Here is a 23,801-nt window from a genome sequence, read left to right on the forward strand (position 1 = left end):
GTTACAGCCTGTTTTGCAGCTGCAGCACTCTCGCTCAATACTGGACCGATTTCAAAAAATTATTGTCCCCATTAGTCACTTAGATACAAAATGATGGGAAAATAGGGTCCAGGTTGAAAAATACAGATGTTTCCCTTTAACTGTTTAGATTTGTGGAAATTACGCTTTTACTTTGAAGGATCCAAGCCGGAAGCCTTTTCGAAGAACACAGGCTGAGATTCCGCTTTTATTCTGAAGGATAGAAACCGGAAGTTATTCAGCTGCTGCTGCTGCTATTGCTGCTACCGACTGAACAACAAACCAGCTAGTAGATGTTAAAAAACAGTTTGTTTAGTTCATTAATACGAAGGAGCCTTGCAGCAGTTGATTAAACCGTCTGTCTGATTTGTTGTGGTCAGAGATGAGCGTCACTTTGGATATAAGACTGAAAAGAGCGAACAAAGTTTATCATGAAGGGGTGAGTAACGTACGTTAATAACGGCCAGCTGAGCTAACAAGCTGCTTCTGTGCAGCTCATCTTCCTGTCTTGCCATTTAAATGAACTGACAGTAATATAGAGCATTATAAGCACGAAAGTTAGCTACGAGGCATCATCCTCTCAGCACATGACCAGCAGCTGATCAGTGGGGTGTTACACTTAAAACTGTGACCCGTCAGATTGTGTGCTGCCACAACAGGAAGAACACAACTGAGTTTACCAAATACTGACAGACTGTTAGCCACCAGTCTCTGCTGTCACAACTATGAAAATGTGTGCTTCTATCTAAATCTAAATTCCAGGAGGCAACATTTATGTTAACTGCTAATAAAATACAGCATATGATCATGATAAAAAACATTTTAAGTGGCATCTATAGTTCATGTAAAGTAATGATATTACTTCTGCTATTACTTGTACCAGTGCTAGTAGTCCAACTAGACCTGCTACTGTTGCTACCAGAGCTGATTAGTCAATTAATTGCTTAGTTGCTGTGAGTCTTTTTTTTTTAAAGCGACTTAAAGCGAATTCTCTGGCTCCAGCTTCTTAAATGTGAATATTTCCTGGGGCCATTTGTCCTCTATTATATAAAACTAAATATGTTTGGTTTAGGGCTGCAATTAACGATTATTTCCTCGATAATTCATTTGGTCTATGAAATTTCAGAAATTGGTAAAAAAAAAAATTGTCAGTTACGACTTCCCAAAGCCCAAGATACAACCTCAAATGTCCCAACAAACAGTCAACTACTCAAAGATATTGAATTTACTATCATAGAAGATTAAAGAAACCAGAAATATTCACATTGAAGAAGCTGGAATGAATTTTAGTATTTCCTCTTAAAATATGACTCAAGACGAATAATGGATTATTAAAATATTTTGCAATTATTTTTCTGTCCAACAAGTTATCGATTAATTGACTATTCGTTGGAGCTCTATATTGGTCATGGTCTGTTGGTCGGGACAAAACAAGACATTTTAGGTTGCATCTTGGGCTTTTGGAAACAGTAATCAACATTTTTCACCATTTTCTGACATTTTGTAGAACAAAAAACAAAAGATAAAAAAAGAAAATAGTCAACAGGTTAATCGATAATGAAAATAATCATTAGTTGCAACCCAAGTTGCTACTGTAATCACTAGCACATCTCTTACTGATACCAAAGTGATACTAATTATAGTGGTATCATTATAACTTCCACTATCAATGTTGCTATTGTAGCTAATGCTAGAACTACAACTTTTACTGATACTGTTACTAAAACTGTATTACTTGCAGTAGTACTACCACCTCTTCTACAATGGCTAGTACTACAGGTATTACCAGTGATGTAAGAAGTCCTGAGATATTTTACTTAAGTAAAAGTACCAACACTACAATGAAAAATTACTCCATTAAAATAAAAGTCCTGTATTTATAAGTATTGGCAGCAAAATGTACTTCAAGTAAAAGTTCTCACAATGCAAACTGGCCCAGTTAAGTGTTATATGTATCATATATATATATTACTGGAATATTAATTCATATTGATTAATTGCTGTATATACAGCATTTTAATTTTGTGAAGGTAAAGCTAATGTTTAAAACGTATACTTTTTGGTAGTCTACTCTATAACAATGCATATTTTATAAACTGATCATATGTTTCATGTGAGGAGGGACTACTGAATGGCTCAAGGGGTTAGCGGGTCCCTAGACCAGAGCGTCTGTTTGAAGTGAAGTTAATATGTCTTGTTGAAAAGTCGCAGTGCTCTGTTTAGGTAAAAGTAGAGATGTCTCGATTACAGATTTTGCTCCTGATCCTGATTAGAGTATTTTAATATCAAGTATCTGCCACCCAAATCCGATCAAATACCCATTTTTGCTTATTGTTTCCTTCATATTACAGCTGCACAGCATACTGATGCTACAGTAACATTTCCTTTAAACAGTAAAATTAGTAAAGCAGTTTAAAGCAGTGTTGTTGTGTGTGTGCAGGAAACTGTGGCCGGCGTCATTGTGCTGGTGTGTAAGGAGGCGATGCAGCATCACGGCATCTCTCTGAGCATGGAGGGACTGGTGAACCTGCAGCTGAGCTCCAAGAGCGTTGGCGTCTTCGAGGCTTTCTACAACTCTGTCAAGGTGAACCGCAAAACACTCCATGAGTAATGGGTCATCTGCTGTTGAATGATTGCAATTCCGTATGGATGCCGCCCAAATGATTTGATCAAACCTCATTGGTCCTCACAGAGAAATTAGTTTGCATCAACAGACGTTGTAGGATTTGTCATTGAGGGCAGAATAGAAGCATAAACAGCAGAATACAGTTTGGTAAAAGAGAAGTAAATCTTTACATGTGCTGAAACAATGAATCATTAATTAGTTGACTGATGAAAAAATAATGAACTACATTTTCATGAGTTGATAAGGATTGATTGAGGGAGAATATTAATTGTTTTTCATATTTTTCCACAATGAGTAAGGACACAAAACAATACAGATAAACACAGAAAACACAAAATGATAATTTTTTCATTAGTCTCTGTCATACAAATGTTGCATTTCCTCATCAGTAAGTACAGAATTGGTCCAGTAACTTGATTCCCAGTTATTGGATGAAGCATCCCCAGATTTTCCAGTGTGTCTGTAGGTTCCTTTAATATCTTACGTCAGCTTTTCTATGGGCAGGGAACTTGAGACGGTCTCCAGCCATTGATTAACAGTTGGTGCTTCAGTTTTGCCTGTAAGATAAAAAGGCGAACCATTTGACCGTAGACTTTGATTATTTCATATCATCAGGCAAGAGACACATAATACAAAGATGTGGGCAGAGAGGTAATGCTAAAGAAACAATATCTGATAGCCTGAATGAGCTGTTAGTATGAGTGTTTGTATCCATGATGGGAGCTCATAATGTTGCTATGATGTAGACCTTGTCACATGGGGAGAAGGAGCAGGATCAGCTTCCTCACCTTCAGTCCTCTGAAAGTCTTATTCTGCAAATACTGGCCACAAATCTTTGACCTACACATATCTGACAACATGATATTGATATTTAAAACATCTACACACAGTAAAGTTAATGCACTGTTGCTCATATCAGTCAAACCAATCACGCTCTGACCTTCCTGTCACATGTTGCAGCCCATCCAGCTGATCAGCTGTAACATTGAGGTGGCCAAGGCAGGAAAGATCCCAGGAGGCAAGACTGAGATCCCCTTTGAGTTCCCTCTGCAGACAAAAGGCAACAAAGTGCTTTATGAGACCTACCACGGCGTCTTTGTCAACATTCAGGTGAGTTAGAGCCACAGAGTTTGAATCTTATGTTAGTTAGACACACGCTGTGATTAAAATACTGTGGGACAAGAAAGTAATCTTAACTGATACCTGAATCAAACAGCTGACTGTGTGGAAGGAAAATCACATACAGACTTCACACTGAAAGACTCCAGCCAGCTGGTGAATTGGTATATCAGATTATGAAACTTAATTTGATTAATTTGAACTTGACACTCCATATTCTGAATTTGTACAAAATGGTTTGAAATTAAATAGTTTTTAGATGAATAACAAAAATCTATGATTATGAATATATGACTAAGCTCAGATAAAGTTTGTAAGTAAAATGTTGTGGTACAACGTCATTAAACCATCGTGTATGTATTTGTCTCTTCAGTACACGCTCCGCTGTGACATGAAACGTTCCCTGCTGGCCAAAGACCTGAGCAGGAACTGTGAGTTCATCGTGCACTGTCAGGTAGGAGAAACAGGGTGGATTTAGATAAATAATCATGGAGTGGTGTATGAGGCTACAGGATTATAGGACTCGTAGGTGCCATTCTCAGTTGTATGTAAATATTGTGTTTATTTATGTGTATTTATGTTTGCACCTCTGACCACCAGGTGGTACTTCCTTGTTTTGGGTAATTGTGAGTTGTACCTAAAGGTGCGTTATGTAAGAATCAGCCACCTGTTGAATTCATACTCCAAACTCCAAACCAATTGGGGGCAGCATATCACCAGAAAGTTGGGGTGTCTTAAAACAACAGGCAGGTGCCCAAATAAACACTGAAAGAGGTTTTCCTCGCTGTAATCATTCCTCCTGTTCATACTGGATATTATAGATCCCCTTCAAATGGGCCTTTAATGTTAAGTGATGTGGGGAAATGTCTGACACTGAAATTTCTGTAGATTAAAGGTGGATTAGAGCTGCAATGATTAATCAATTAGTTGCCAACTATTAAATTACTTGCCAACTATTAAATTACTTGCCAACTATTTCGATAATCAAGTAATGTGAATATTTTCTGGTTTCTTTAGACCTCTGTGATAATAATTCAATATCTTTGGGTTGTGGACTGTTGGTCGAGACAAAAGAAGACATTTGAGGACGTCACCCTGGGCTGTGGGAAACAGTTATAGACATCTTCATAATTTTCTGACATTTTGTAGACTAAACAACTAATCGATTAATTGAGAAAATAATGGACAGATTGTTAGTTTTAGCCCTAAGGTGGATTTAAGTTTCCCTGCCTTTCCTTGTGGTTCGTTTAAATTCCATCTTTGCTATTTTTATATCTGCTCTTTGGGACAGGAGGAATCACACCTGCACATGGTTAAAATGACCGATCTTGGAATATGTAATGAGAACACCATGTCTGGGATCAGTTGTGTAGTTTAGTTTGTGCACCCTCATGTCAACCAAACAACAGCCTTGAACATAAATGTCCTGTGGTGTGAGCAGCAGTCATCAGCTGTTGAACTGTTTGGAATCTGTCGCTCTGTCTGATTTTCAGCCGCAGAAAGCTAAAGTTGTTCCCACTCCGGTCAACTTCTCCATCACTCCAGACACCCTGCAGAACATCCGCGAGGTGAGAAAACCAATTTCACGTCTTCATTTTACTGTTTCATTCTGTTTAAATTGAAGCTGTACTGAAAGGATGAACTTGCTTTTCTCTCTTCAGCGGAGTTTACTGCCAAAGTTTCTGATCAAAGGCCATTTAGACGCCACCAACTGTGTGATCAGCCAGCCGCTGACTGGAGAGCTGGTGGTGGAGGCTTCTGACGTTCCAATCAAGAGTATTGAACTGCAGCTTGTACGAGTGGAGACATGTGGTAAGTTTGTGTTATCAGATGATTAGAAGAACGTTTCTTTTGTAGTGGCAGAGTTGCTGGTTTTACAGATGTCTTCTGCGTTTCAGGTTGTGCTGAAGGTTACGCCAGAGATGCCACTGAGATCCAGAACATCCAGATAGCTGAAGGTGATGTCTGCCACGGCCTCCCGATTCCCATCTACATGGTTTTCCCCAGGCTGTTCACCTGCCCCACTCTAGAGACCACCAACTTCAAAGTCGGTCAGTAAAACCTTCCAGCCTGGTTCAAGTACTCTGCAGTAGTGTTTTTATTGAATTTAGCAATAAATTAGCATTTTCTCACAGTATTTCTTCCCAAAGTTACAGTAGTGTGTACATGTTTAGCCTCCTGCTTACACAGTTCATGTGTTTTTAATTGTTTTTGGACAGCAATGGAGATGAGTGGCACAGAAAAATAAGATAACAGGCTTTGGCTACACAGACAATACTTGGGTGTAATGAGGTCAATTAATTCTTGGTTTTAGTGTTTTCATGGGATTTGTTGACAGTAAGAAAAATACAGAAAATCACCAGACTTAACCGTTAAGTAATAAGGAATCGCAGAACAGAAATGCCAAAGATGCTGTAGCTATTTGGAAAATATTATGCTATATTCCCATATCTGTTTGTTGAATGAATAGTGTGACATGTTGGCGGAGAGTTAGGCTAGATGAGAGGACGATACCTCTCGTCAGTTAAATAAGAAGCTACAGCCAGCAGCTGGGAAACAGCTAACCTGTCCGGCTCTGTCCAAAGGTAACAAAATCAGTCTACCAGCACCTCTAAAACTTACTAATACACTTGTTATATATCGCTTATATAGTCTGTACAAAAGCAAATCGCCGTTTATCGGGTGGTTATGTGCCAAACTACTTCTTGCTTCTGAGCTGTTGCCAGACAACCAGTGGCGACTCCAGAGAGTTAGTTATTGTTCCCGGCCAAGAAGTAGTCCTGACTCTTGCACATAATCCCTTGTAAATGTTGATTTGTTACGTTTTAAACTTCGGATTTTATACGGATTAATCAAATTAGATATAAATTGTTAATTTGTGAGCTTCAGAGGTGCCTGGTAGGCAGATTCTGTCTTTCTGCCAGAAAAAGATAAAATTTGTTCCCCTAAATGTTGAACCATCTGTCTCTGCCTGTCTGATTATATCTGCCCAGTGTGGAGCTCTGCTTCTTTGACGATGCGACAATATGTTTGTTTCTGTCCTTTTAGAGTTTGAAGTCAACGTCGTCATCGTGCTTCATGATGATCATCTGATCACAGAGAACTTCCCTCTGAAGCTGTGCAGAGTCTGAACCCGGAGGTCACATCAGCACTGAGATAAGTTCACTGGAGGCCTGTTAGCTTTCACCTTCTCTGCAACACACAGGACTGAACATTTACAAACCACAAACACATCTGTGCCTGTTGACATCTGAACTGATTTTCCTCTGAAGCCAGAAAAAGAATAATGCTAATCTACAGTGTCTCTGATAGGAAATGGATTATGTGAATTAAAAAAGCCCTGCAGGGTTTTCCTTCATAAATAGATGGATATAATGAATATGACCAAAACTGTTTAATATAGTTTATTATTTTGTTTTATTGTCATAAACATCACTTAATGTACATTTTGGCATTTTACCTGTGAAGTTATACAGTAACAAACATTAGAGTTTACAATGTCCCAGGTTTCAGGTTGTTTGTCAATCAGTGAACCCAGAACCATAAACCATGTCATTGAACGTTATTATTCAAAGTATGTCCAAAAAAAATGAAGACAGTAATTTCCCTGTACTTCCATACTATGTTCATATTCTCATTACACCCAATAGTACTTTTAGCAACTCATTTCAATTTGTCAAAACAGTCCCACCTCAAGATCCACTTACTATACTAGCTTTTTCCAGAGCTTTCAATCACATCACAAAGTCTTTATCAGCAGATGGAGTTTGCTCAGTTCAGTCGTTATGGAGATTCATCCTAACAGCTACTGACAACTGTGTAAACTCAATCAGCTGATAAAGAATGTATGATATGATTGAAAGTGCCAGGGAAAAAAGTTTGTAAGTGGACCTTGAGTTAGGATTGTTTTGTTGAATTACTAGGAATGACATTTTCAAGATTAAAGGAATAATTCAAAATTTGAGGAAAATGCTTATTTGTTTTCTTGCCAAGAGTTAGATGAGAAGATCTATATCTATATCTCCGTTTATCTGTTAAATATGAAGCTACAGGAGATGTGTAGCTTAGCATAAGAGTAAAACAAGGGGAACAGCTAGCCTGGCTCTGTCTGAAAAAAGAAAAAAAAAAACCTGCCACCTTCTCTGAAGCTTTGTAATTAAAACTTTATTTCCATTAAGTGTAAAAACAACATATCGTGGTTTTGCAGGAGGTTGTGTGCTTGACTATTTCTTGGCAGGGAGCAAATAAGCGTATTTCCCAAAATGTTAAACTATTCCTTTAACTTGCAACATTTGGACATTTACAGAAGTAAACTGTAATTGTTGGTTTGTTTACTAGTGCAATGAATGAAACACAGTTGAGACACATCTCTGATCAGTTACTAATTTATGTACACAAATGATCAAAATGTTAACCCCTGATACACACTGTTCTCCAAACTGCAGAAGAATAATTGCTAAAGCACTTTGATGTAAAGTTTGAGGAGCAGTAAAGCAAATTAAATTCTATTCAATAATGAGTGTTGTTGTGTAGACTATATGTAGTAGTGTAAACAAGAAATCAGTGCACTTCATGGCAGTAAAGAAGTGCAGCTTTGGCCTTCAGAAATTTCTTTAATCTGACATTTTCATTTCCTTATAGTGTAAAATGGAATGGTGCCTCCCTAAACTAATGATACAAAAACTCAAATCAGCACATTTTTTGATTTTAATGAAATAAGTGGTAAAATAAAAAAAGAGTGATAAAAGATAAAATGAGACATGGGTAGTGAGGGATGAGGAGGAGAACATGGTTAAGACATTATGGTGCTTGGCGTCTCCTGCCGGGCAGCACGGGGAAATCATCAGGCAGCAAGGCGTGATCTCTGCAGGTGGGACAGGTGCTCTGCTCCTTCAGCCACGACTTTATACACTGAACACAAACAGATCAAACGTTGTACTTTAAACCCTGCAGCAGCTCAACAGAAACTATCAACTGCTGTCACAGTCCACACATCAAATCTAAGACTTGATATGTTTACTGCAACTTGTTTTGATAGAAACTGGAATAATTTGGTTAAAAAAAAACAATGATAATCTATTTTTTCATTCATTCACTCAGCATTTACACTGAGGATGATTAACAAAATCAAGTTTAGGCAGTAAGTTTCCTGCTTGCTTCTGTTTTCACAAGCTTGTATGAATGCCTCTAGTATAGAAAAGTAGCATTCGCTGCTGCTGCTGCTGCTGGCGCTATGCTTTCTGTGTAGATGTGGACCTCAAGGATACGCAATGTGTTTTGGTAAAAACAGTAAATGTAAACAGAACTTTGTTTATAATAATAATGTTTACTCCATAGGGTACCTTTAAGTTTAAGCTTGATTTGCTCTGTAGCTCAAGATCATGGATGAACTCTGGCTGATAAAATCAAAACTAATGACTTTAATATATATATTTTTTCACATTTTTAAATAACTGGAGTGTGCTCAAGCCCGACTTCATTAATTCTAACTGGAGTTGAATATCAGTGAAAATTGATTGAGCTAATATCCATAATCTGCAATTAACTATCTTTTAATAATACCATTATGGTTGGGCATTCACCTGCAGTTTTACAACAAAAACAGCTGGCTGTAGCACCATGTACATGTAATCTAACAGGTGATCTTAAACTGCATGATGCAGTTTTGAAATGGTCTGTTAAACTCATTTCACATTATTCCAACTTTAAGAACAACAGGAAGGAGGACTAATAAAATCCTCCCCTGGTGGTTCACTACAAACACTAGTACAGTATTCACCCTCACCTCCTTGTGGAAGCTGTGTCTGCACTCCAGCACGCAGATGTCATCTGGACTCATGTCTTCGTGACAAATGATGCAAGGATCCTCCATGTTCAGCTGCAATGAACACACACACACACACACACACACACAGTCAGGTCCAAGTACCTCTGCTGCAGAGATCACCACAATACATACTGAGTATATACTGTATGTATTATACAAATATATTCAACAGTTAGTTGGTGGATTGCAGGTTAAGGTTCAAAGATTTTCTAGTTTTGAGACGCAGCAGCAGACCTGGAAACAGGCCTGTTTAAAAAAAAAAAAAAAAAAAAAAAAAAGTGCCTGTAAGTGCAAAAAAATGTTGCTTAAAAGGAAAAGTCTTAATGTCAACAGATCCAATTAAAATAACAAAAACACTTTCTATCTTGTTTTTAATCTGTATTCCATCTTCTTTTTATGTATCTTACTATTGTTTCCTGTGTTATTATTTTTTAATAAAATTTAATATGTTTGAATTAGTATGTAATGGGAATTTATTTATATTATTTTTGATGTATCATAGGTGAAACAATTCATCAATGTTATAAATTAATTAATTGAAGAACAAAACAAAACAGAAATTGGTTACAACTCCAAGCCAGGCAACTTTTTGCCCTTTAAAATCAACATCTTATGAGTGCTCTGTGACACAATCAATAGCCTACAGAGACACAAACAGGTTACAAACACTGATTGCTAAGTGTTAAAATGTTTGTTTAGTCTCTTTGTCTATTACCTACAACTCTGCTCTTTGTTGCTACTTGTCAAAGAACATTTTCATCTTCAAAGTCGAACCTTCAGACTGAAGCCAGTTTATACTACTGGATGTTTTGGACTTACTGCATTGGAATGTGTGGGTCTTTGGGGTCCAAGTTGCTGCCAGACAGGGGCCGAGGTTACCAAAGGGGGCGTAGCACGATTAGCTGGACTCCTACGCCCCATGGCGCTGGCTTTGGCAGAACTGAGCTTCTCCTGAGAGGGAAAAAACAACCAGATTGTTCCAGATGACAAATGACTGGACTGTTAAAATCAAACACTAGAGGCCCTCTGATCTGAGACCTGAGCAGGCCAGGTCCACATTACCTTAGTGGCCTGAAAATTACACTTGGAAAAGTATTCTTTATAAAGAATATTGACCCTACAGAATGTTGCATTATGGGTGGTTTATAAAATACAAATAAAATCCTAAAAGTGAAAATTTGTTGAAAGTGTCTCCCAACATCTGTAACAACTGCAGAAACGGACCGGAGACCAAATCATCTATAAAGCAGCCAAGAATTACCGGAGTCACGGAATTTTACAACGAGGAGCTCAAAAAAAGTCTCAAAAAGCCCGACAGGAGTGTTTGAGTATGTGTCTATGTTTGGGTCAGTATCCAATCAAATCTTGACAACCCCCCCCCCCCAAAACAAACAAACAAAAAAAAAAACATCTACCTGATGGTCCAGGATCAGCTGGGTCACTCCACCGACCACATCCTGCAACGTCATGCTGCTAAGACTTCCACCGCTGGATGAACGCAGCTCCTGAACAAACCTCATCAAGTTCGACCTGAACACACACAAAGTAAATTAATTTTATTGCCCACACATCTGTCCTGCATGAGGATTTTTTATAAAGTCCAAATACTCGATACTGAGGTGTGTTGCCGTGTTTCAGCATTTTAATAAAGCAAGAATCCCAGCAGAAAATGTAAATAATAAGACCCTAGAAAAAAAGCCATAATGTTGCTTTATTTAATAGCTGATGCAGTAACAAGCGTGTATAAGCTGGTATCAGTGGCCCAGTGTTACCTTGTATAGTCAGGGAACATGATGGCCAGGCGCTCCATGGCCTTCTCAAACACAGTGCTGTGTGGATGCTGCAGTGTCTTGGTCGGAGGTTTGTGCTGCATCTTAGCCGGAGCGGCCGGTGCCTCAGCTGCAGCTGCAGCTGCAGCTGGAGCTGACTGCTGAATGAGTGGGGAAGTTCTGTGAGAGGCTGCAGCTGAAGACTGAGGAGAAAAGTCTTTGGCTGCCACCGACAGCTGCAACATTCACACAAGAAAGAAAAGAGTTTAATTTCTATATTTCTACCTGCAATTAGTCATTTATAGTAAATTGAATATTTTAGGTCCAACAGAAATCACATTTAATCATCCCTCTTTGTAGTCAAAAATACCGTTATGTTTTTTAAATATACTGTTAGAATTAAAATGTAGAACAAAGGTCATTCAGAAACGTCGCACTGAGCCATGCTATTAATGGCCTCCAGCAGTGGCGCTCTGCTAATTTGATGACAAACACATTGCACTTCTAGTCTCGTAACCTCTTCATGGTAAAAGCATCCCAGTTGTTTGCCAGTGGAAAACGTTTAATGTGAAGCAGGAAGAGAAGGAAATGATGGATTTACATCAGCAGTAACTTAACACCTCTTCTTAAATGGCTGATATCTGAAAGTACAAACAGGAACGCAGGACAGAAACTAAACTCCAGACTCAGTTAGAGGCCACAAATGTACTGAGAGCTGAACAGAGAGACTTTTAAAAATAAAGTTCTCTCTCTGGCACGGTTATCGCCTGCTGTGAAGCTGTAGTGTAACGCATGCCATCATGGCACACCTAAAGTGGACCGACCCAGATTAATGGAACCCCGCCCAAAACCCGACAGCAGCATCTACGCAGACTGAAGTGACATTTTCAGGTATTTTTACATGATTATTGTGCTGCAGCTGAGCAGCTCATTGGCTATCTAGCTAACTTACATTAGCGGTGCACTTTTCCCCAGTGAATACTTGTTTGGTGACTCGTTCAACAAGCTAAGCTGCAGGACAAAACGTGTGTTCATGTTTGTAAGTTAGATAAGGAGGACGTTTTCGCAGGGAAGTACGCCTGTTTTTTCATCAAATTGATAAACTGTTTTGTAAACAAAATGTCAAAAATATTGAAGTTGAATCTTAAGTTACTAAAGTCCAAATTAATGTCTTCCTATTAACCAGTAAGTGATATAAAACCGAGACAACCAGCACATCGTCAAATTAGAGCAGCTGGAAGTATTATTGTTAAACAGTAAGGTGTTTTACTGGTTAGACTAATCTGGTGAGACGTCTTACCGGTTTAACTGACGGTTCAGGCTGTTTAGTGTTGTTGACTGGAAACAGCTCAACGCCATTCTTCACTTGATCCATCTGCTCCTGATAATGCATCTGTGGACCAAAGACAAGTCTTATTTAAACAGACATCATAGGTGTCCAACTCAACATGGTTCATTCATACTATAAGTCCTAAAAAATTAAACTATTAGGTTGTTTTTAGCTGTCAAGTCTGTCCTCAATATTGAGGCCTGAAGTCCTGAAAGATTATATATTTTTTTTATCTTTTCATATTCACAAAAATGAATAACTTGTGTGAAGATACAGTATATAACAAAAAACGGAAAATGCTCTTCTTTGCCACAGTGCAGTGTTACTATACTGTAGTTTAAAGGTATATAAATGAATGAAATAATATAATATTCTTGACATAATAATATAGTGGCAACAGATTCATGTACCTCAGCAGTGGAGATTTTCTTTTCAACTTCTTGGACGTTGGCTCTACAGCTTTTTCTAGTAATTTCCAGGTCTTGGGATGGATATCTGGAAAAGATCACCACACATGAATCTGATACCAACCAGTTCATCTGTACTCCATCTGATGAGAAGCTGTGATGTCACTTCACTTACTTGTGTGCTGCTTCGTCCAGTTGGTTCAGCAAAGCCTTGGCGTCTTCCAGCTCTCTGTAGAGGCTGTACAGTCCCTGGTCCCGGCTGCTCTTTGCAACTGACAACTGGAGGAGCAAAGTAAGCAAGTTTCATGTGATTTACTGAGCTTTAAAAGTGAAAAAATAATACATTTCTTTAACAACCTGGTTACAGAAAAGCTGGGGCAAAGTTACTGATAAATTTGTCAGCAGTGAAGTGTTTTGTTCCTTTTTATTTCATTGTATAACCTGGTGGACACAATTAAGACACCATTGTCATCACTTAGTGTCTAATAGCGCAGAACAATGTTGTCTTATTCAGTCCGTGTTTTTACAACATTAATATTTCTCATTTCATTGCTCTGCATGTCTTGTATTATGTGTTTCTGTATCACATGTTTTAAATAGCAGCTGAATGCTGAATGAGGATGATGGATTTTGTTTTTAATTACTTACACAGGAGGAGATCTCTTTAGGGCCAGTATGAATATGAGGAACATTTGCATTTTAAGACAGACAGGAACTAACTTAAATTGACCGATTAGGGTCGAGATCTTGAACCTACCTTAGCTGTGTGAGACCTCCTGGAGGCCGTTGTGAACAAGGCTTTACATCGCTTGATCTCGTCCTCCAGACTCATCTTCTCGGCTGCTGACTGATTTCTGAAAGATCAATAAGACAGACATTTAGGAAAACTCTGGGAGATATTTAGTTAATGTTTTGTTAACGATCATCACTCTCTCACCACTTACCTCAGCTCAGAGAAATCACTCAGCTTTCCGTCATAGCTTTTTTTCTTCTCTCTGATGTTTTGGGTGAGACTACACGCGGAAAAAAACACAAATATAGAAGAATTATTAGAGATCAGTCTCATGTTTTCTTCGGTCACAATAAGTGTGAGCTGTTGAGACTATTGTCGATTAAGACTAGCACGATGTAACATCTCTACAAACATTGATGAATGATTCAAGACCAACCATTATATTAGAAATAATTTCATTAGTTTAATTCATGTTTGCTCATACCTCCCGTGTTCCTCCACCAACTTTTCTATCTCCACCTTCAGGGACTTCAGTACCTCCTGGTTGGCTTTCTTCTCCATCTGGTCCTTCTTCACCTCCTCTTCCAACTTCTGCTGGAGCAGTACCAGGTCCTTATTGGTCACCTTGACAAGAGAAATAATAAAAAAATAAAGTTTATTTATATATCATAGCACTCAAAATTAGGAATTACAAAACACCTTACAAAGACAGGCATAAAAAGAACAGAATAAAATACCAAATACACATACCTTTCCACATATGCAACATTTAGGGCTGCAACTAACAACCAAAGATTAGTATCTATTATTCAGTATCCAACCAAATGTGAAATATGGTCACAATCTCCCCTTCTGTTCCTGAGTTATGATGTTGAATAATGGCCAGAAAAGTGTTTTTGCAGAACATTATGATATTACAGTGAAGTGTGAAACTTTGTCACAATTAGCGTACAAATTGTTGAGTTTGGCCAAAAACGTGTTTTGTGAGGTCACAGTGACCTTTGACCGCCAAATTCTAATCAGATTCATCCTTAAATCCAGTTGGATGTTTGTGCCAGATGTGATGAAATTCCTTCAGGTGTTCCTGAGATCTGCTCATGAGAATGTGATGGATGGACTGTTGACGGCACGGAGGCATAAACATGACTCAAAACCATTAAACAAATATCAAAATACTTGTCAATCAATTTTCTGTTGATCAACTAATTGATAATTGATGAACTGTTGCAGCTCTAATAACAATAAAACAAAAAAAAGACACTTCATCATTCTGGTTGAGCTCATCTTTCATGATAAGTGGTTTTGGACTTACTTGAATTTTGACAGTGATCTCCTTTATCTCTTCCTCAAAAAAGGCGATTTCTTCTTTGCGCTTTAGATTGACTTCGTCACAGCCATTTTCCATTTTACTGATATTTTTCTCTAACTCCTTGATGCTCTTCTCTTTTTTATGGATGTCACCCTGAAAGAATGAACAAGCCCAAAAGATAACATCATCAAAACAGTTGGAGATGAATAGATATTTCTGCCTTCATGTTGTGCTGCTGACATGGTGTACTGAGTATTTTTTTTGACACTGTTCAGAGAAAAAAAAACAAATTTCACTGGTTGTGTGGCCATTTTTTTTACACTGTACACATAAGAGGTCTATGTTGGCATATGATGTTAATACAGCTGATTTTTTCAATACATATTTTTTGTGTAAAAACTGCCTTTTCTGCTCAAAATTAGCATTTTTTGCACCACGCTGTAAACATGTCTATTTCTAATGTAAAGTTCGGCATTTTAACATGGGGGTCTATGGGGATTGATTCGCTTTTGGAGCCAGCCCCAAGTGGCCATTCAAGGAACTGCAGTTTTTGGCACTTCTGTGTTAGCTTCGGAGGTTGCCACTTGGTGACCTCCTCCTACAACTCCTCAAGTCCCAAGCCACGTTCCTGTGTCTTGCTGGCCACCCAGCTGAAGTGAAGGGGTTGGCCCCAAAAACTTTGGCCCAGACTCACTTAAGGTGGACCAGCTATTCTCATTTTAGTGACAATCTCAGCCGCTTTTCTGAGTTTTGCTCGGCACTCCCCCCTTAGCATAATATGAGTGTGTAGTTACCCTTTAAAAGTAAAATTATAATGTATGAAGCTATAAAGGACTCACATGGCAGCTCTCAAAATGCTCATGAGGCTCTGTATTCACAGCTACACTCCTCATGGTCTCTAGACACGTCTGAAAGAATGTAAAACAAACATTTTACACACAATTTCAGCATTCATTCACGTATTTACATGCTCAATCTGATTTTTTTAACAATCTGATGAAACGTTGGTATCAACCTGTACTGCTTCATGTTTCTTCAAAACGCTTTCCTCAGATGTCACTGAAGCGATTCCACCTGAAGATGAATTAGTTTGCCTGACACCTACATCTACCTCACTGTCATGAGAATCCAGGTCCTCATAGCCATTAGGCAAAAAGTAAGCAGCATGCTGTTGACTGTCAAGGTCATCACCGTTACTCCAATGGGAGAAGGGATCAATCCCTGTCAGACTTCCTCCAATAGCTGACTGGACAAGTGGAAGAGGTTGAGTGCCAAATGCATAAGGATTTGGGAGGACGGGATAGACGTCAGTCTCTGCAGATGAATAAATATGGAATAAATATTCCTGATTATAACATGCATGCAAATCAGGAGGTGAAGAGTTTGTGTCAGGGTCCTCTAAGTCATCCAGGTCATCCAGGCTGCTTCCATGTTCAGCCTGCTGCAGGGAAACGGCGTGCTTAGCCAGGCCGATACTCCTCCCCATCTTTATGAAGCGAAGAGACTCCAGGAGGAAGCACTCAAAGCCGCCCGCTTCTTGGATCTTCAGCTGAGCCACACGAGGGAAATTTTCAACTTCACCCACCAGCAGGGGGTCCTCAGCAACCAGGGGTCCATGCTCTTCCAAGATCTGGGCAAAGTAGCTGCAGTAGAAGAGAGAGAGAAATCAAAATGAGGACATGGAACACATGAGACAGGGTTTCTGCAGCATTCACAAAGAGTGCAGAGTGAGGGTCTCTGGCACAACTTCACCTACTTCCAAGGTGCACGGAGAAGGGAAATAAGTCTAGAAAGATGAGAACTCCTGCAACGCTTGTAGTATGAGGAACAACTTTATTAGTTGACCGCCACGTTTAACTTTTTTTTTTTGCCTTTTTTCATATCGAACTTACTTTAAATGGTGTTTGTAATGTGTTTTATGATGACCCTGATGAAGACCACAAGCCAAAACGCATCGGTCAACTAATAAAGTTGTTCCTCATACTACAAGTGTTGCGGGAGTTCTCATCTTTCAAGATCTTTTCAATACCATATAGATTTCAATACTGGCCAAAGTATGAAAGTATACTAAGAAACCAGTAGGGACAACAAGGACTAGATTGATTTATTATAACTTTTTTCAGTGCTTTCCATCAGTATGTTATTATTTCTAATGATGTAATTAATCAAATGAATGCGACCTGGACTCGGACAAGAGGCAGAAATTGAAAAGATGGATTAACCAATTGAAAATGATTAATTTGTTAACGTTTTCTATCTGAAATTTGCCCATTACAAGTAGATGAGCTTCCACTGTCACAACAATCCCATTAATGAGTGTGTGAGACGTCTCCTGACAGCCCACAATCGGATACAAAAGCATTTTATAAATCAACATTACTGCCTACTGCAGGCAAGAGAGAATATTTAAGAGTCTTGTATTTTAAATTTAAGACTTTTAAATACCCTCTACTGCCTTTTTTGAGGAAAATCCTTAAAAAATTCAGTGCTTTTAAAGACTTTTCAATACCTGCAGAACCAGGGAGAATACAGTGTATGCAAGACAGAGTGGACATCAAGAATAAACACCAATGCTTCAGTCACAGCCTTAAATCAGCAAGGCTGATATATTGGCTGATAGTAGCTTATTGTAGATATATTGGTTTCAACATGTGTCAGCTAATAAGTAATAAAACATTACAGTAGAGACCTGTCAAAGATATGTTTAAGGTAATTTAGAAACAAGAGTTTTCTTTACATACTTGGTCCACCAACGAGCATTGACAAGTTTTTATTTTCAACTGTAAAATCTCCCATGAAATTATTCTACTGATGTTATCAAACAAAAATGGGAGAAAGAATTGGGCCTGGAGATATCAGAGAAGGACTGGAAAGACATTGCTCAAGATATAATGAAATGTTTTGGAATAGATATTATTGCTCTTCTGTTATATCAATATATCATGGCACAGGATGAATATCAGATATTTTTGGCTGCCAGCAAGAAAGCTACCACACGGAAATGGCTGCAAGCAACCCCCCTCAACAAAGGACGACTGGACGGCAGTTATCAATGAAATAAACTGATGGGAGAAACTGACATTTACTTTAAGACTATGATATTAACAATATGTAAAATAATGGAAAAGATGACCTACATATACAGTACTGTGCCTATTAGCTGTAACTCCATTATATACCGTATGTCACTGAGATAAAAATAAAGGTTACCATGAGGTTCATAGCTTTTTCATAATTCTCTTTGAGGCTGTAACATCAACAATTACTCCCCTCTCCTCACATGACAACAGCCTGACAACAGGTTTAAATAACTCTTGTAAACAAGGAAATGTAGCTTGAACTTACTCATACAAACTCTCTTTTGTTGGGTCTGGGTTGTTGTCCAAAAAGTGATTTCCGTGTCTCATGCTGTTGTACTGCTCCTCAAAATCAGTCACTTGCTCTCGAAGGTGACTTGGTACACTGAATGGATCAACAGGATGAAGGAATGATCTGTTGACAGAAAGCTCAACGTTATACAACAGTTACAAATCTGCAGGAGATGAGCTGTGTGTCCACGTGGATGACGCAACTTACAAAGAGTCATCTTCAAAAAAGTCTTGGTCCCACTCATCTCTTGGCGTTACACCTCTCATCCCAGACAAAACAATAACACCCTGAGAGGAAGACAAGAGGACACACTTCAGCGTGATGATATAAAACCATATTCTCTTTACTAGAGCTGACATGATTAGTCGTTTAAAACATATGTTGATTCGTACAAAATGAATTGGCAACTTTTAATAATAATGAATTAATAGTCCAAATACCAAACATCCCCCAGTTTCAGCTTCTTAGTGTTGAGGATATGCTGTTATTCTTTGTCTTTTTTTTTTTTTTAACTTAACCAAACTTAACTCATAACAGTTTGCAAAATGAATCTGACAAGTTAAGCTGCAGACAAAAAAGGAAACCAAGTCAAAAAAAAAAAAGAAAACATAGATTATGTTTGTTAAATGGTCTTTATAGGATTGTTGTCAATTTGGTATATGATCATTTTGAAGAGGCGACTGATTCTGATGTTTTATATACAGCATTTTTCACTATTCACAATTCATAGACTAAACAATTAATCAAGAAAATAAATGGCAGATTAATAAGTGATGAAAACACAATTGTTAGTTGCAGCAGCACAACTCCTGACCTTTGGCTCTTTCTGTTTCTTTTTCCTGCCTCGACTCTTAGTCTTCATAGGAGAATTCTGCAATGAAAACAAGTTGAAGTCAAATCGCATTTAGTTTAGTTAATGCAGAAACAAACATCTATCCTGTTTATCAGTAATTATAGTCATTACACTTTGGTTTCTAATGACTTACATTTTGATTTTCATCAGACTTTTTTAGGACTGAACAATGTCCATCTAAAAAACAAAGAACTGGAAGTCAAATCATGAAGTCAGGACAAAAAGAGCAACAAATCAAAGGTTAGTCAAGTTCAAAATACGTACCAATCATATCAAAATACTCATCCAATATAGTGTGGCAAGAGTCATAGTCACCCCTATGCTCCTCTAGAGTCCAGATAAAGAGTCTCATGTCATGTGGTGGGGCCTGTTTTAGGTATTCAGTCACAGTCAAACCAATGCTTGAAAAAAGTTCAGGCCTAGTTCCAAGTTTCTCTATAATCATCTCCTGCAACGGGCCAAAGTTGAGGAGAAGAGCCAAGTCCAGCTGCTCCAAGTGTTCTGCGTTCCGCTCAATGAAGAATTTGGCAGCATTCAGACCTAAAAGAGAGCAGCAGTTGGTCAGGATTCACACCCTGGCACTGATGTAAAAGTCTACAACTTTTACATGAATTCTGTATGTAAAAGTTCTTCATTCCGAGAATAAAGATGATGTAGCAACATTTCCAGGTCTGTATTTATATTCTGGGGCTCTACTGGAATATCTTTGCATGATTTAGAGTTAAAAAAAACTTATACGGGCTCTTTATGCAGCGACTCAGTTCAGCCTTCGTCTGAAACAGGCCATTTTAGCTCCTGTCTCTTTTAAGGCCCCCCTCCCGATGAGCCCATTCTGTTCTGATTGGCCAGCTGCCCCTCTGCAAACTTCTGCCAGCTCCGGAGGCTACGTAAACAAACAGTAGTAGGACTTCACTTCTTTTTGTCATTCTTTACTCGAAATATAAACTCCTCAAATACATCTGTACATGTTCGAGCCTGAATCCAATCCAGTAACATTAAGTGCACAATGGGTGTTCCACAAGGGTCAGTGTTAGGTCCTCTATTATTTAGCTTATATAGTAATGATCTCCCTCAACAGTGTCATGATGTAGAACTGCAAATGTATGCAGATGACACTGTTGTGTACACACATGCAAAAACAGCTGAGTTAGCTGCTGCTAAGCTAACAATTGCATCGGAAAGGATCACACATTGGCTTGATCATGTCTGAGTTTAAATGTAAACAAGACAAAGGGTATATTTTTCTCTGAATGGTACAACCTCCTAACGCTGATATTCTCATCAAATGTGAAAGGACTGACATAGTCACTGATTTTAAATGTCTTGGTGTGACAATGTATCCAAATTTGAACTTTAAGTAACATGTTAAAAAAAATGGTTGAAACCATAAAGTAAAACTTAGCAAATTTTAGACATATTAGAAACGGTCTCTCTTTGGACACAGCCAAGATATTTACGCATGCTATGGTTCTTTCCCATGTCTTATTGCATCACATGTTGGGGGCAGGCTGGAGAAACAGCCATTCAATTCAATTCAATTTTATTTATATAGCGCCAAATCACACCAAAAGTCATCTCAGGGCACTTTTCACATAGAGCAGGTCTAGACTGTAATCTTTAATTTACAGAGACCCAACAATCCCCCCGTGAGCAAGCACTTGGCGACAGCGGTAAGGAAAAACTCCCCTTTAATGGGAAGAAACCTCAAACAGAACCCGGCTCTAGGTGGGTAGCCATCTGCCTGCCTCTTGAGTCCTAACTCTTGACAAGACGCATTTCCATCACTGTAGGGTACTGGAGACATACAATTTAGTAAGTTTTGAGAATTTTAGATTATTCTCAAATTTGTGTCTAGTTTATAAAATTTTAATGGTTTGGCCCCTCCTCCACTATGTGACTTTGTGTACACTGACTCAGTAAGTTCTATTAGACCCTCCTGAATATCCTCTATACAAGACTGCACCATACCATTTCATCGCACTGCATTTGGGCAGTCAGCTTTCTCTGTGAAAGCCACAACTCAGTGGGATGCCCTACCTGACGATATGAAGAGCTGCAGTTCCATCAGTACGTTCAAAACCAAAGTAAAAAATCTGCTAAAAATTACTCAGCTCTGTTACCACCGACTCTAAATTTCATCTCATGGTCTTCTCATGAATGCAAATAATCTTACTTTTAATTTGACAAGCTTACATCATTATTATTGTCTCAGTCTCTTATTATTGTAAGAGACTGCAGATGAAAATTAGCTTTAAGCTAAATCTGGTGCAGTACATCAAATGTAAACATTTATGTTTAACATAGTACATGGTCCCAATAAATACAATACAACAACATCACAAAAATGAACTTCAAGCTCACCCATTTTGTAAAATTCTGATATATTCTGACTTAACTGTACTAAACTTTACACCTCACTGCTGAGTTTTATGTCACATCTTTCTGGTTATTGTACAAATAACCATTTTAACTGTAGTATGCTAAAGCTGTTCAGATAATCGCACACATATTTAACTGTAACATGATAAATTCTGACCTGCATCGTTGAGCCGGCAGGCCCAGTTGTTGAGTTTGGGATTTGTATCCAGACAGCCAGACAGTAGGTGGATGAGGACACGAGCCCAAACCCGGTTCTTCCTCTCTAGTAGCAGTTCAACAGCCTGACCAAGAGTCTCTAGGTTCTCCTGCTGCCAGTTCAGTATCCTCCCAGCTATCTCGTTGCCCCTCGACAAGTCCAGCTCCAGCCAGGGCTTCAGACTGCTGGTCAGGGTGGACATGTGGAGGCCCTTTTCCTCTCTCAGCAGCTCCATGTTCTGGCTGATCTGCAGAAGAACTCGATCCCTGTACAGCGACCAGGCTGACGACACTGTGGAAACATTTCAGGCATATTACACAACTGTTTTTAAATGAAAAATTACTATTATCATCATATGTTTTATGCCTTTATTAGATAGCCAACAGTGGAGAGATGACAGGAAATGAGCGGAAAGGTCTGCAGCTGGATGCAACCCAGGCACCACCAGCAATTGTGATAAAGATAGGAGCAGTACCTTTCTGTTGACTCTGGGTTGCTGAATCGTCTTTCTGCATCAGAATCTCATCATTGCTAGTCAGGTTATCTTGAAATGACTTCTTATACTGTTTCCTCTTGAGTCTGCGCTCTTCCTTTGATTTTAACTTCTTCACACTGAAAATTTAAAGGAAAATATAGAAAGGTGGTTATTTAGAAACCAAGTACTTGTCAGTTAGTATACAATCATTTAAAGTAAATCAGATGTATGTTTTCTTTTTAGACTGAATTCCAGCATCTTTTCAGAAGTATATTATAATTACAACTGGTCATCTGTAAATCAAAATATGAATTTCATTTTTAAAAAACAAAATCATGTAAACAACACGTTGGGGTATTTCTTCCATCATGAACAGTGTCTGAAGAGTTTTTTAAGTTCCACCCATGAAATGGTAGGAAAACCTGTATTTGTCCTGCGAGGCAAAAGCCAGGGCACGAAAACACCCCACAGTACTCCGTGCTCCTCATGATGCTTTTTGCTTTAAGCACATAACAGCTGAAGGCAACATTTGTAAGTATGTGTGCTTTTTTTTTTAAAGACATTTCATTTTTGTCTGTATTCAACAATTAAACGTAGATATGAAGAGAGAAAGAGGATGTCATGCAACAAAGGTCACCAGCCTTAGATCATACAGACATTTAGCCATTTTTATCTGTTTGGAAAGACTGGAGCCATTTCTACTTTGATCTGTGTCAATATGTCAGTATGTTTGAATGGGTTATTAGTCTAACTCGTTCTTAATCTGTCTTCACATAAATGATTTAATGATTAAACTGCAAAATCAACTTTGGCTTTCAAATCCCAATTGATACACAAATTGTAATTACAAAAACAGAATTATTTGGCAAATTTAACAATTGTTTTATTATTGTTTACTCATGTTCTAGTTCAAATGCAAATTTAATTAATTAAATTAAAAACAATTTCATCATAATTAAAAACACTGCACACAGTCTATAATCATTCTGATGGCACAGTCCAGGCTCCATTGTATTAACAATGTGAATGAAGGCAAAAGAAGCCGAATCAACTCATATCCAACTTGTGCACATGTGTAGTTCAAGAATTGCTATTGATTCTATCGGGGTTTTTTTTTATATAATTAGCCAAAAAAGGCTGAAATCAAAACACTCTAAAGAGTGTAAGAAGCTGCACTGACAGAGAAAACTACCCTCTCTTCTGGCAGCTGCTTCATATTTTCATATCGTCATAATGACTCAGCATCAACTGTTATTTGACTGCAGCCTCACCTTGTACATTTCTGATTCACTCTTGGCTTCTTTGGAGTCTGAGGTTTAGTGATGGCAACTTCAAACTGAAAAGAGAAACGACTCAGGTCAACATTGTTCATGTGATAAACCAGCATAGGA

The 23,801-nt window shown here is 38.4% G+C and overlaps 2 protein-coding genes across 4 annotated transcripts in view; one reads left to right on the forward strand and one right to left on the reverse strand.

Moving 5' to 3' along the window:
* The first annotated feature begins 235 nt into the window (after positions 1-235).
* vps26c (VPS26 endosomal protein sorting factor C) lies at positions 236-8,282 on the forward strand. The gene is made up of 8 exons (XM_042431188.1): positions 236-457; positions 2,459-2,602; positions 3,605-3,754; positions 4,137-4,217; positions 5,257-5,331; positions 5,425-5,575; positions 5,662-5,814; positions 6,812-8,282. Exons 1-8 carry the CDS (start codon positions 401-403, stop codon positions 6,892-6,894), a joined length of 894 nt encoding a protein of 297 aa, XP_042287122.1. The 5' UTR covers positions 236-400; the 3' UTR covers positions 6,895-8,282.
* ttc3 (tetratricopeptide repeat domain 3) overlaps positions 7,153-23,801 on the reverse strand; it is a 33,061-nt gene continuing 16,412 nt past the window's right edge. For all 3 annotated transcript variants that reach the window (XM_042431185.1, XM_042431186.1, XM_042431184.1), the window contains 22 exons: positions 23,682-23,746; positions 22,411-22,547; positions 21,897-22,226; positions 19,625-19,900; positions 19,494-19,537; positions 19,322-19,378; positions 18,715-18,794; positions 18,484-18,630; positions 16,154-16,781; positions 15,978-16,046; positions 15,142-15,291; positions 14,314-14,453; positions 14,041-14,109; positions 13,854-13,950; positions 13,272-13,375; positions 13,100-13,184; positions 12,660-12,752; positions 11,363-11,595; positions 11,006-11,120; positions 10,410-10,541; positions 9,549-9,641; positions 7,153-8,674 (listed from right to left, as the gene is read on the reverse strand). In XM_042431185.1, the coding sequence (XP_042287119.1) occupies positions 8,564-8,674; positions 9,549-9,641; positions 10,410-10,541; positions 11,006-11,120; positions 11,363-11,595; positions 12,660-12,752; positions 13,100-13,184; positions 13,272-13,375; positions 13,854-13,950; positions 14,041-14,109; positions 14,314-14,453; positions 15,142-15,291; positions 15,978-16,046; positions 16,154-16,781; positions 18,484-18,630; positions 18,715-18,794; positions 19,322-19,378; positions 19,494-19,537; positions 19,625-19,900; positions 21,897-22,226; positions 22,411-22,547; positions 23,682-23,746 (3,255 nt within the window). In that variant the 3' untranslated portion in view covers positions 7,153-8,563. The remainder of the gene's footprint in view (positions 8,675-9,548; positions 9,642-10,409; positions 10,542-11,005; positions 11,121-11,362; positions 11,596-12,659; positions 12,753-13,099; positions 13,185-13,271; positions 13,376-13,853; positions 13,951-14,040; positions 14,110-14,313; positions 14,454-15,141; positions 15,292-15,977; positions 16,047-16,153; positions 16,782-18,483; positions 18,631-18,714; positions 18,795-19,321; positions 19,379-19,493; positions 19,538-19,624; positions 19,901-21,896; positions 22,227-22,410; positions 22,548-23,681; positions 23,747-23,801) is intronic.

This window comes from Thunnus maccoyii, chromosome 13, assembly GCF_910596095.1.
Source record: "Thunnus maccoyii chromosome 13, fThuMac1.1, whole genome shotgun sequence".
Classification (NCBI taxonomy): domain Eukaryota; kingdom Metazoa; phylum Chordata; class Actinopteri; order Scombriformes; family Scombridae; genus Thunnus; species Thunnus maccoyii.

Excerpts from the sequence above, each read along its gene's own strand:
- vps26c (XM_042431188.1), top strand. The coding sequence starts at position 401 with ATGAGCGTCACTTTGGATATAAGACTGAAAAGAGCGAACAAAGTTTAT. Across the intron at positions 458-2,458 it reads ACAAAGTTTATCATGAAGGG|GAAACTGTGGCCGGCGTCAT; the intron begins GTGAGTAACGTA and ends GTGTGTGTGCAG. Across the intron at positions 2,603-3,604 it reads CTTTCTACAACTCTGTCAAG|CCCATCCAGCTGATCAGCTG; the intron begins GTGAACCGCAAA and ends CACATGTTGCAG.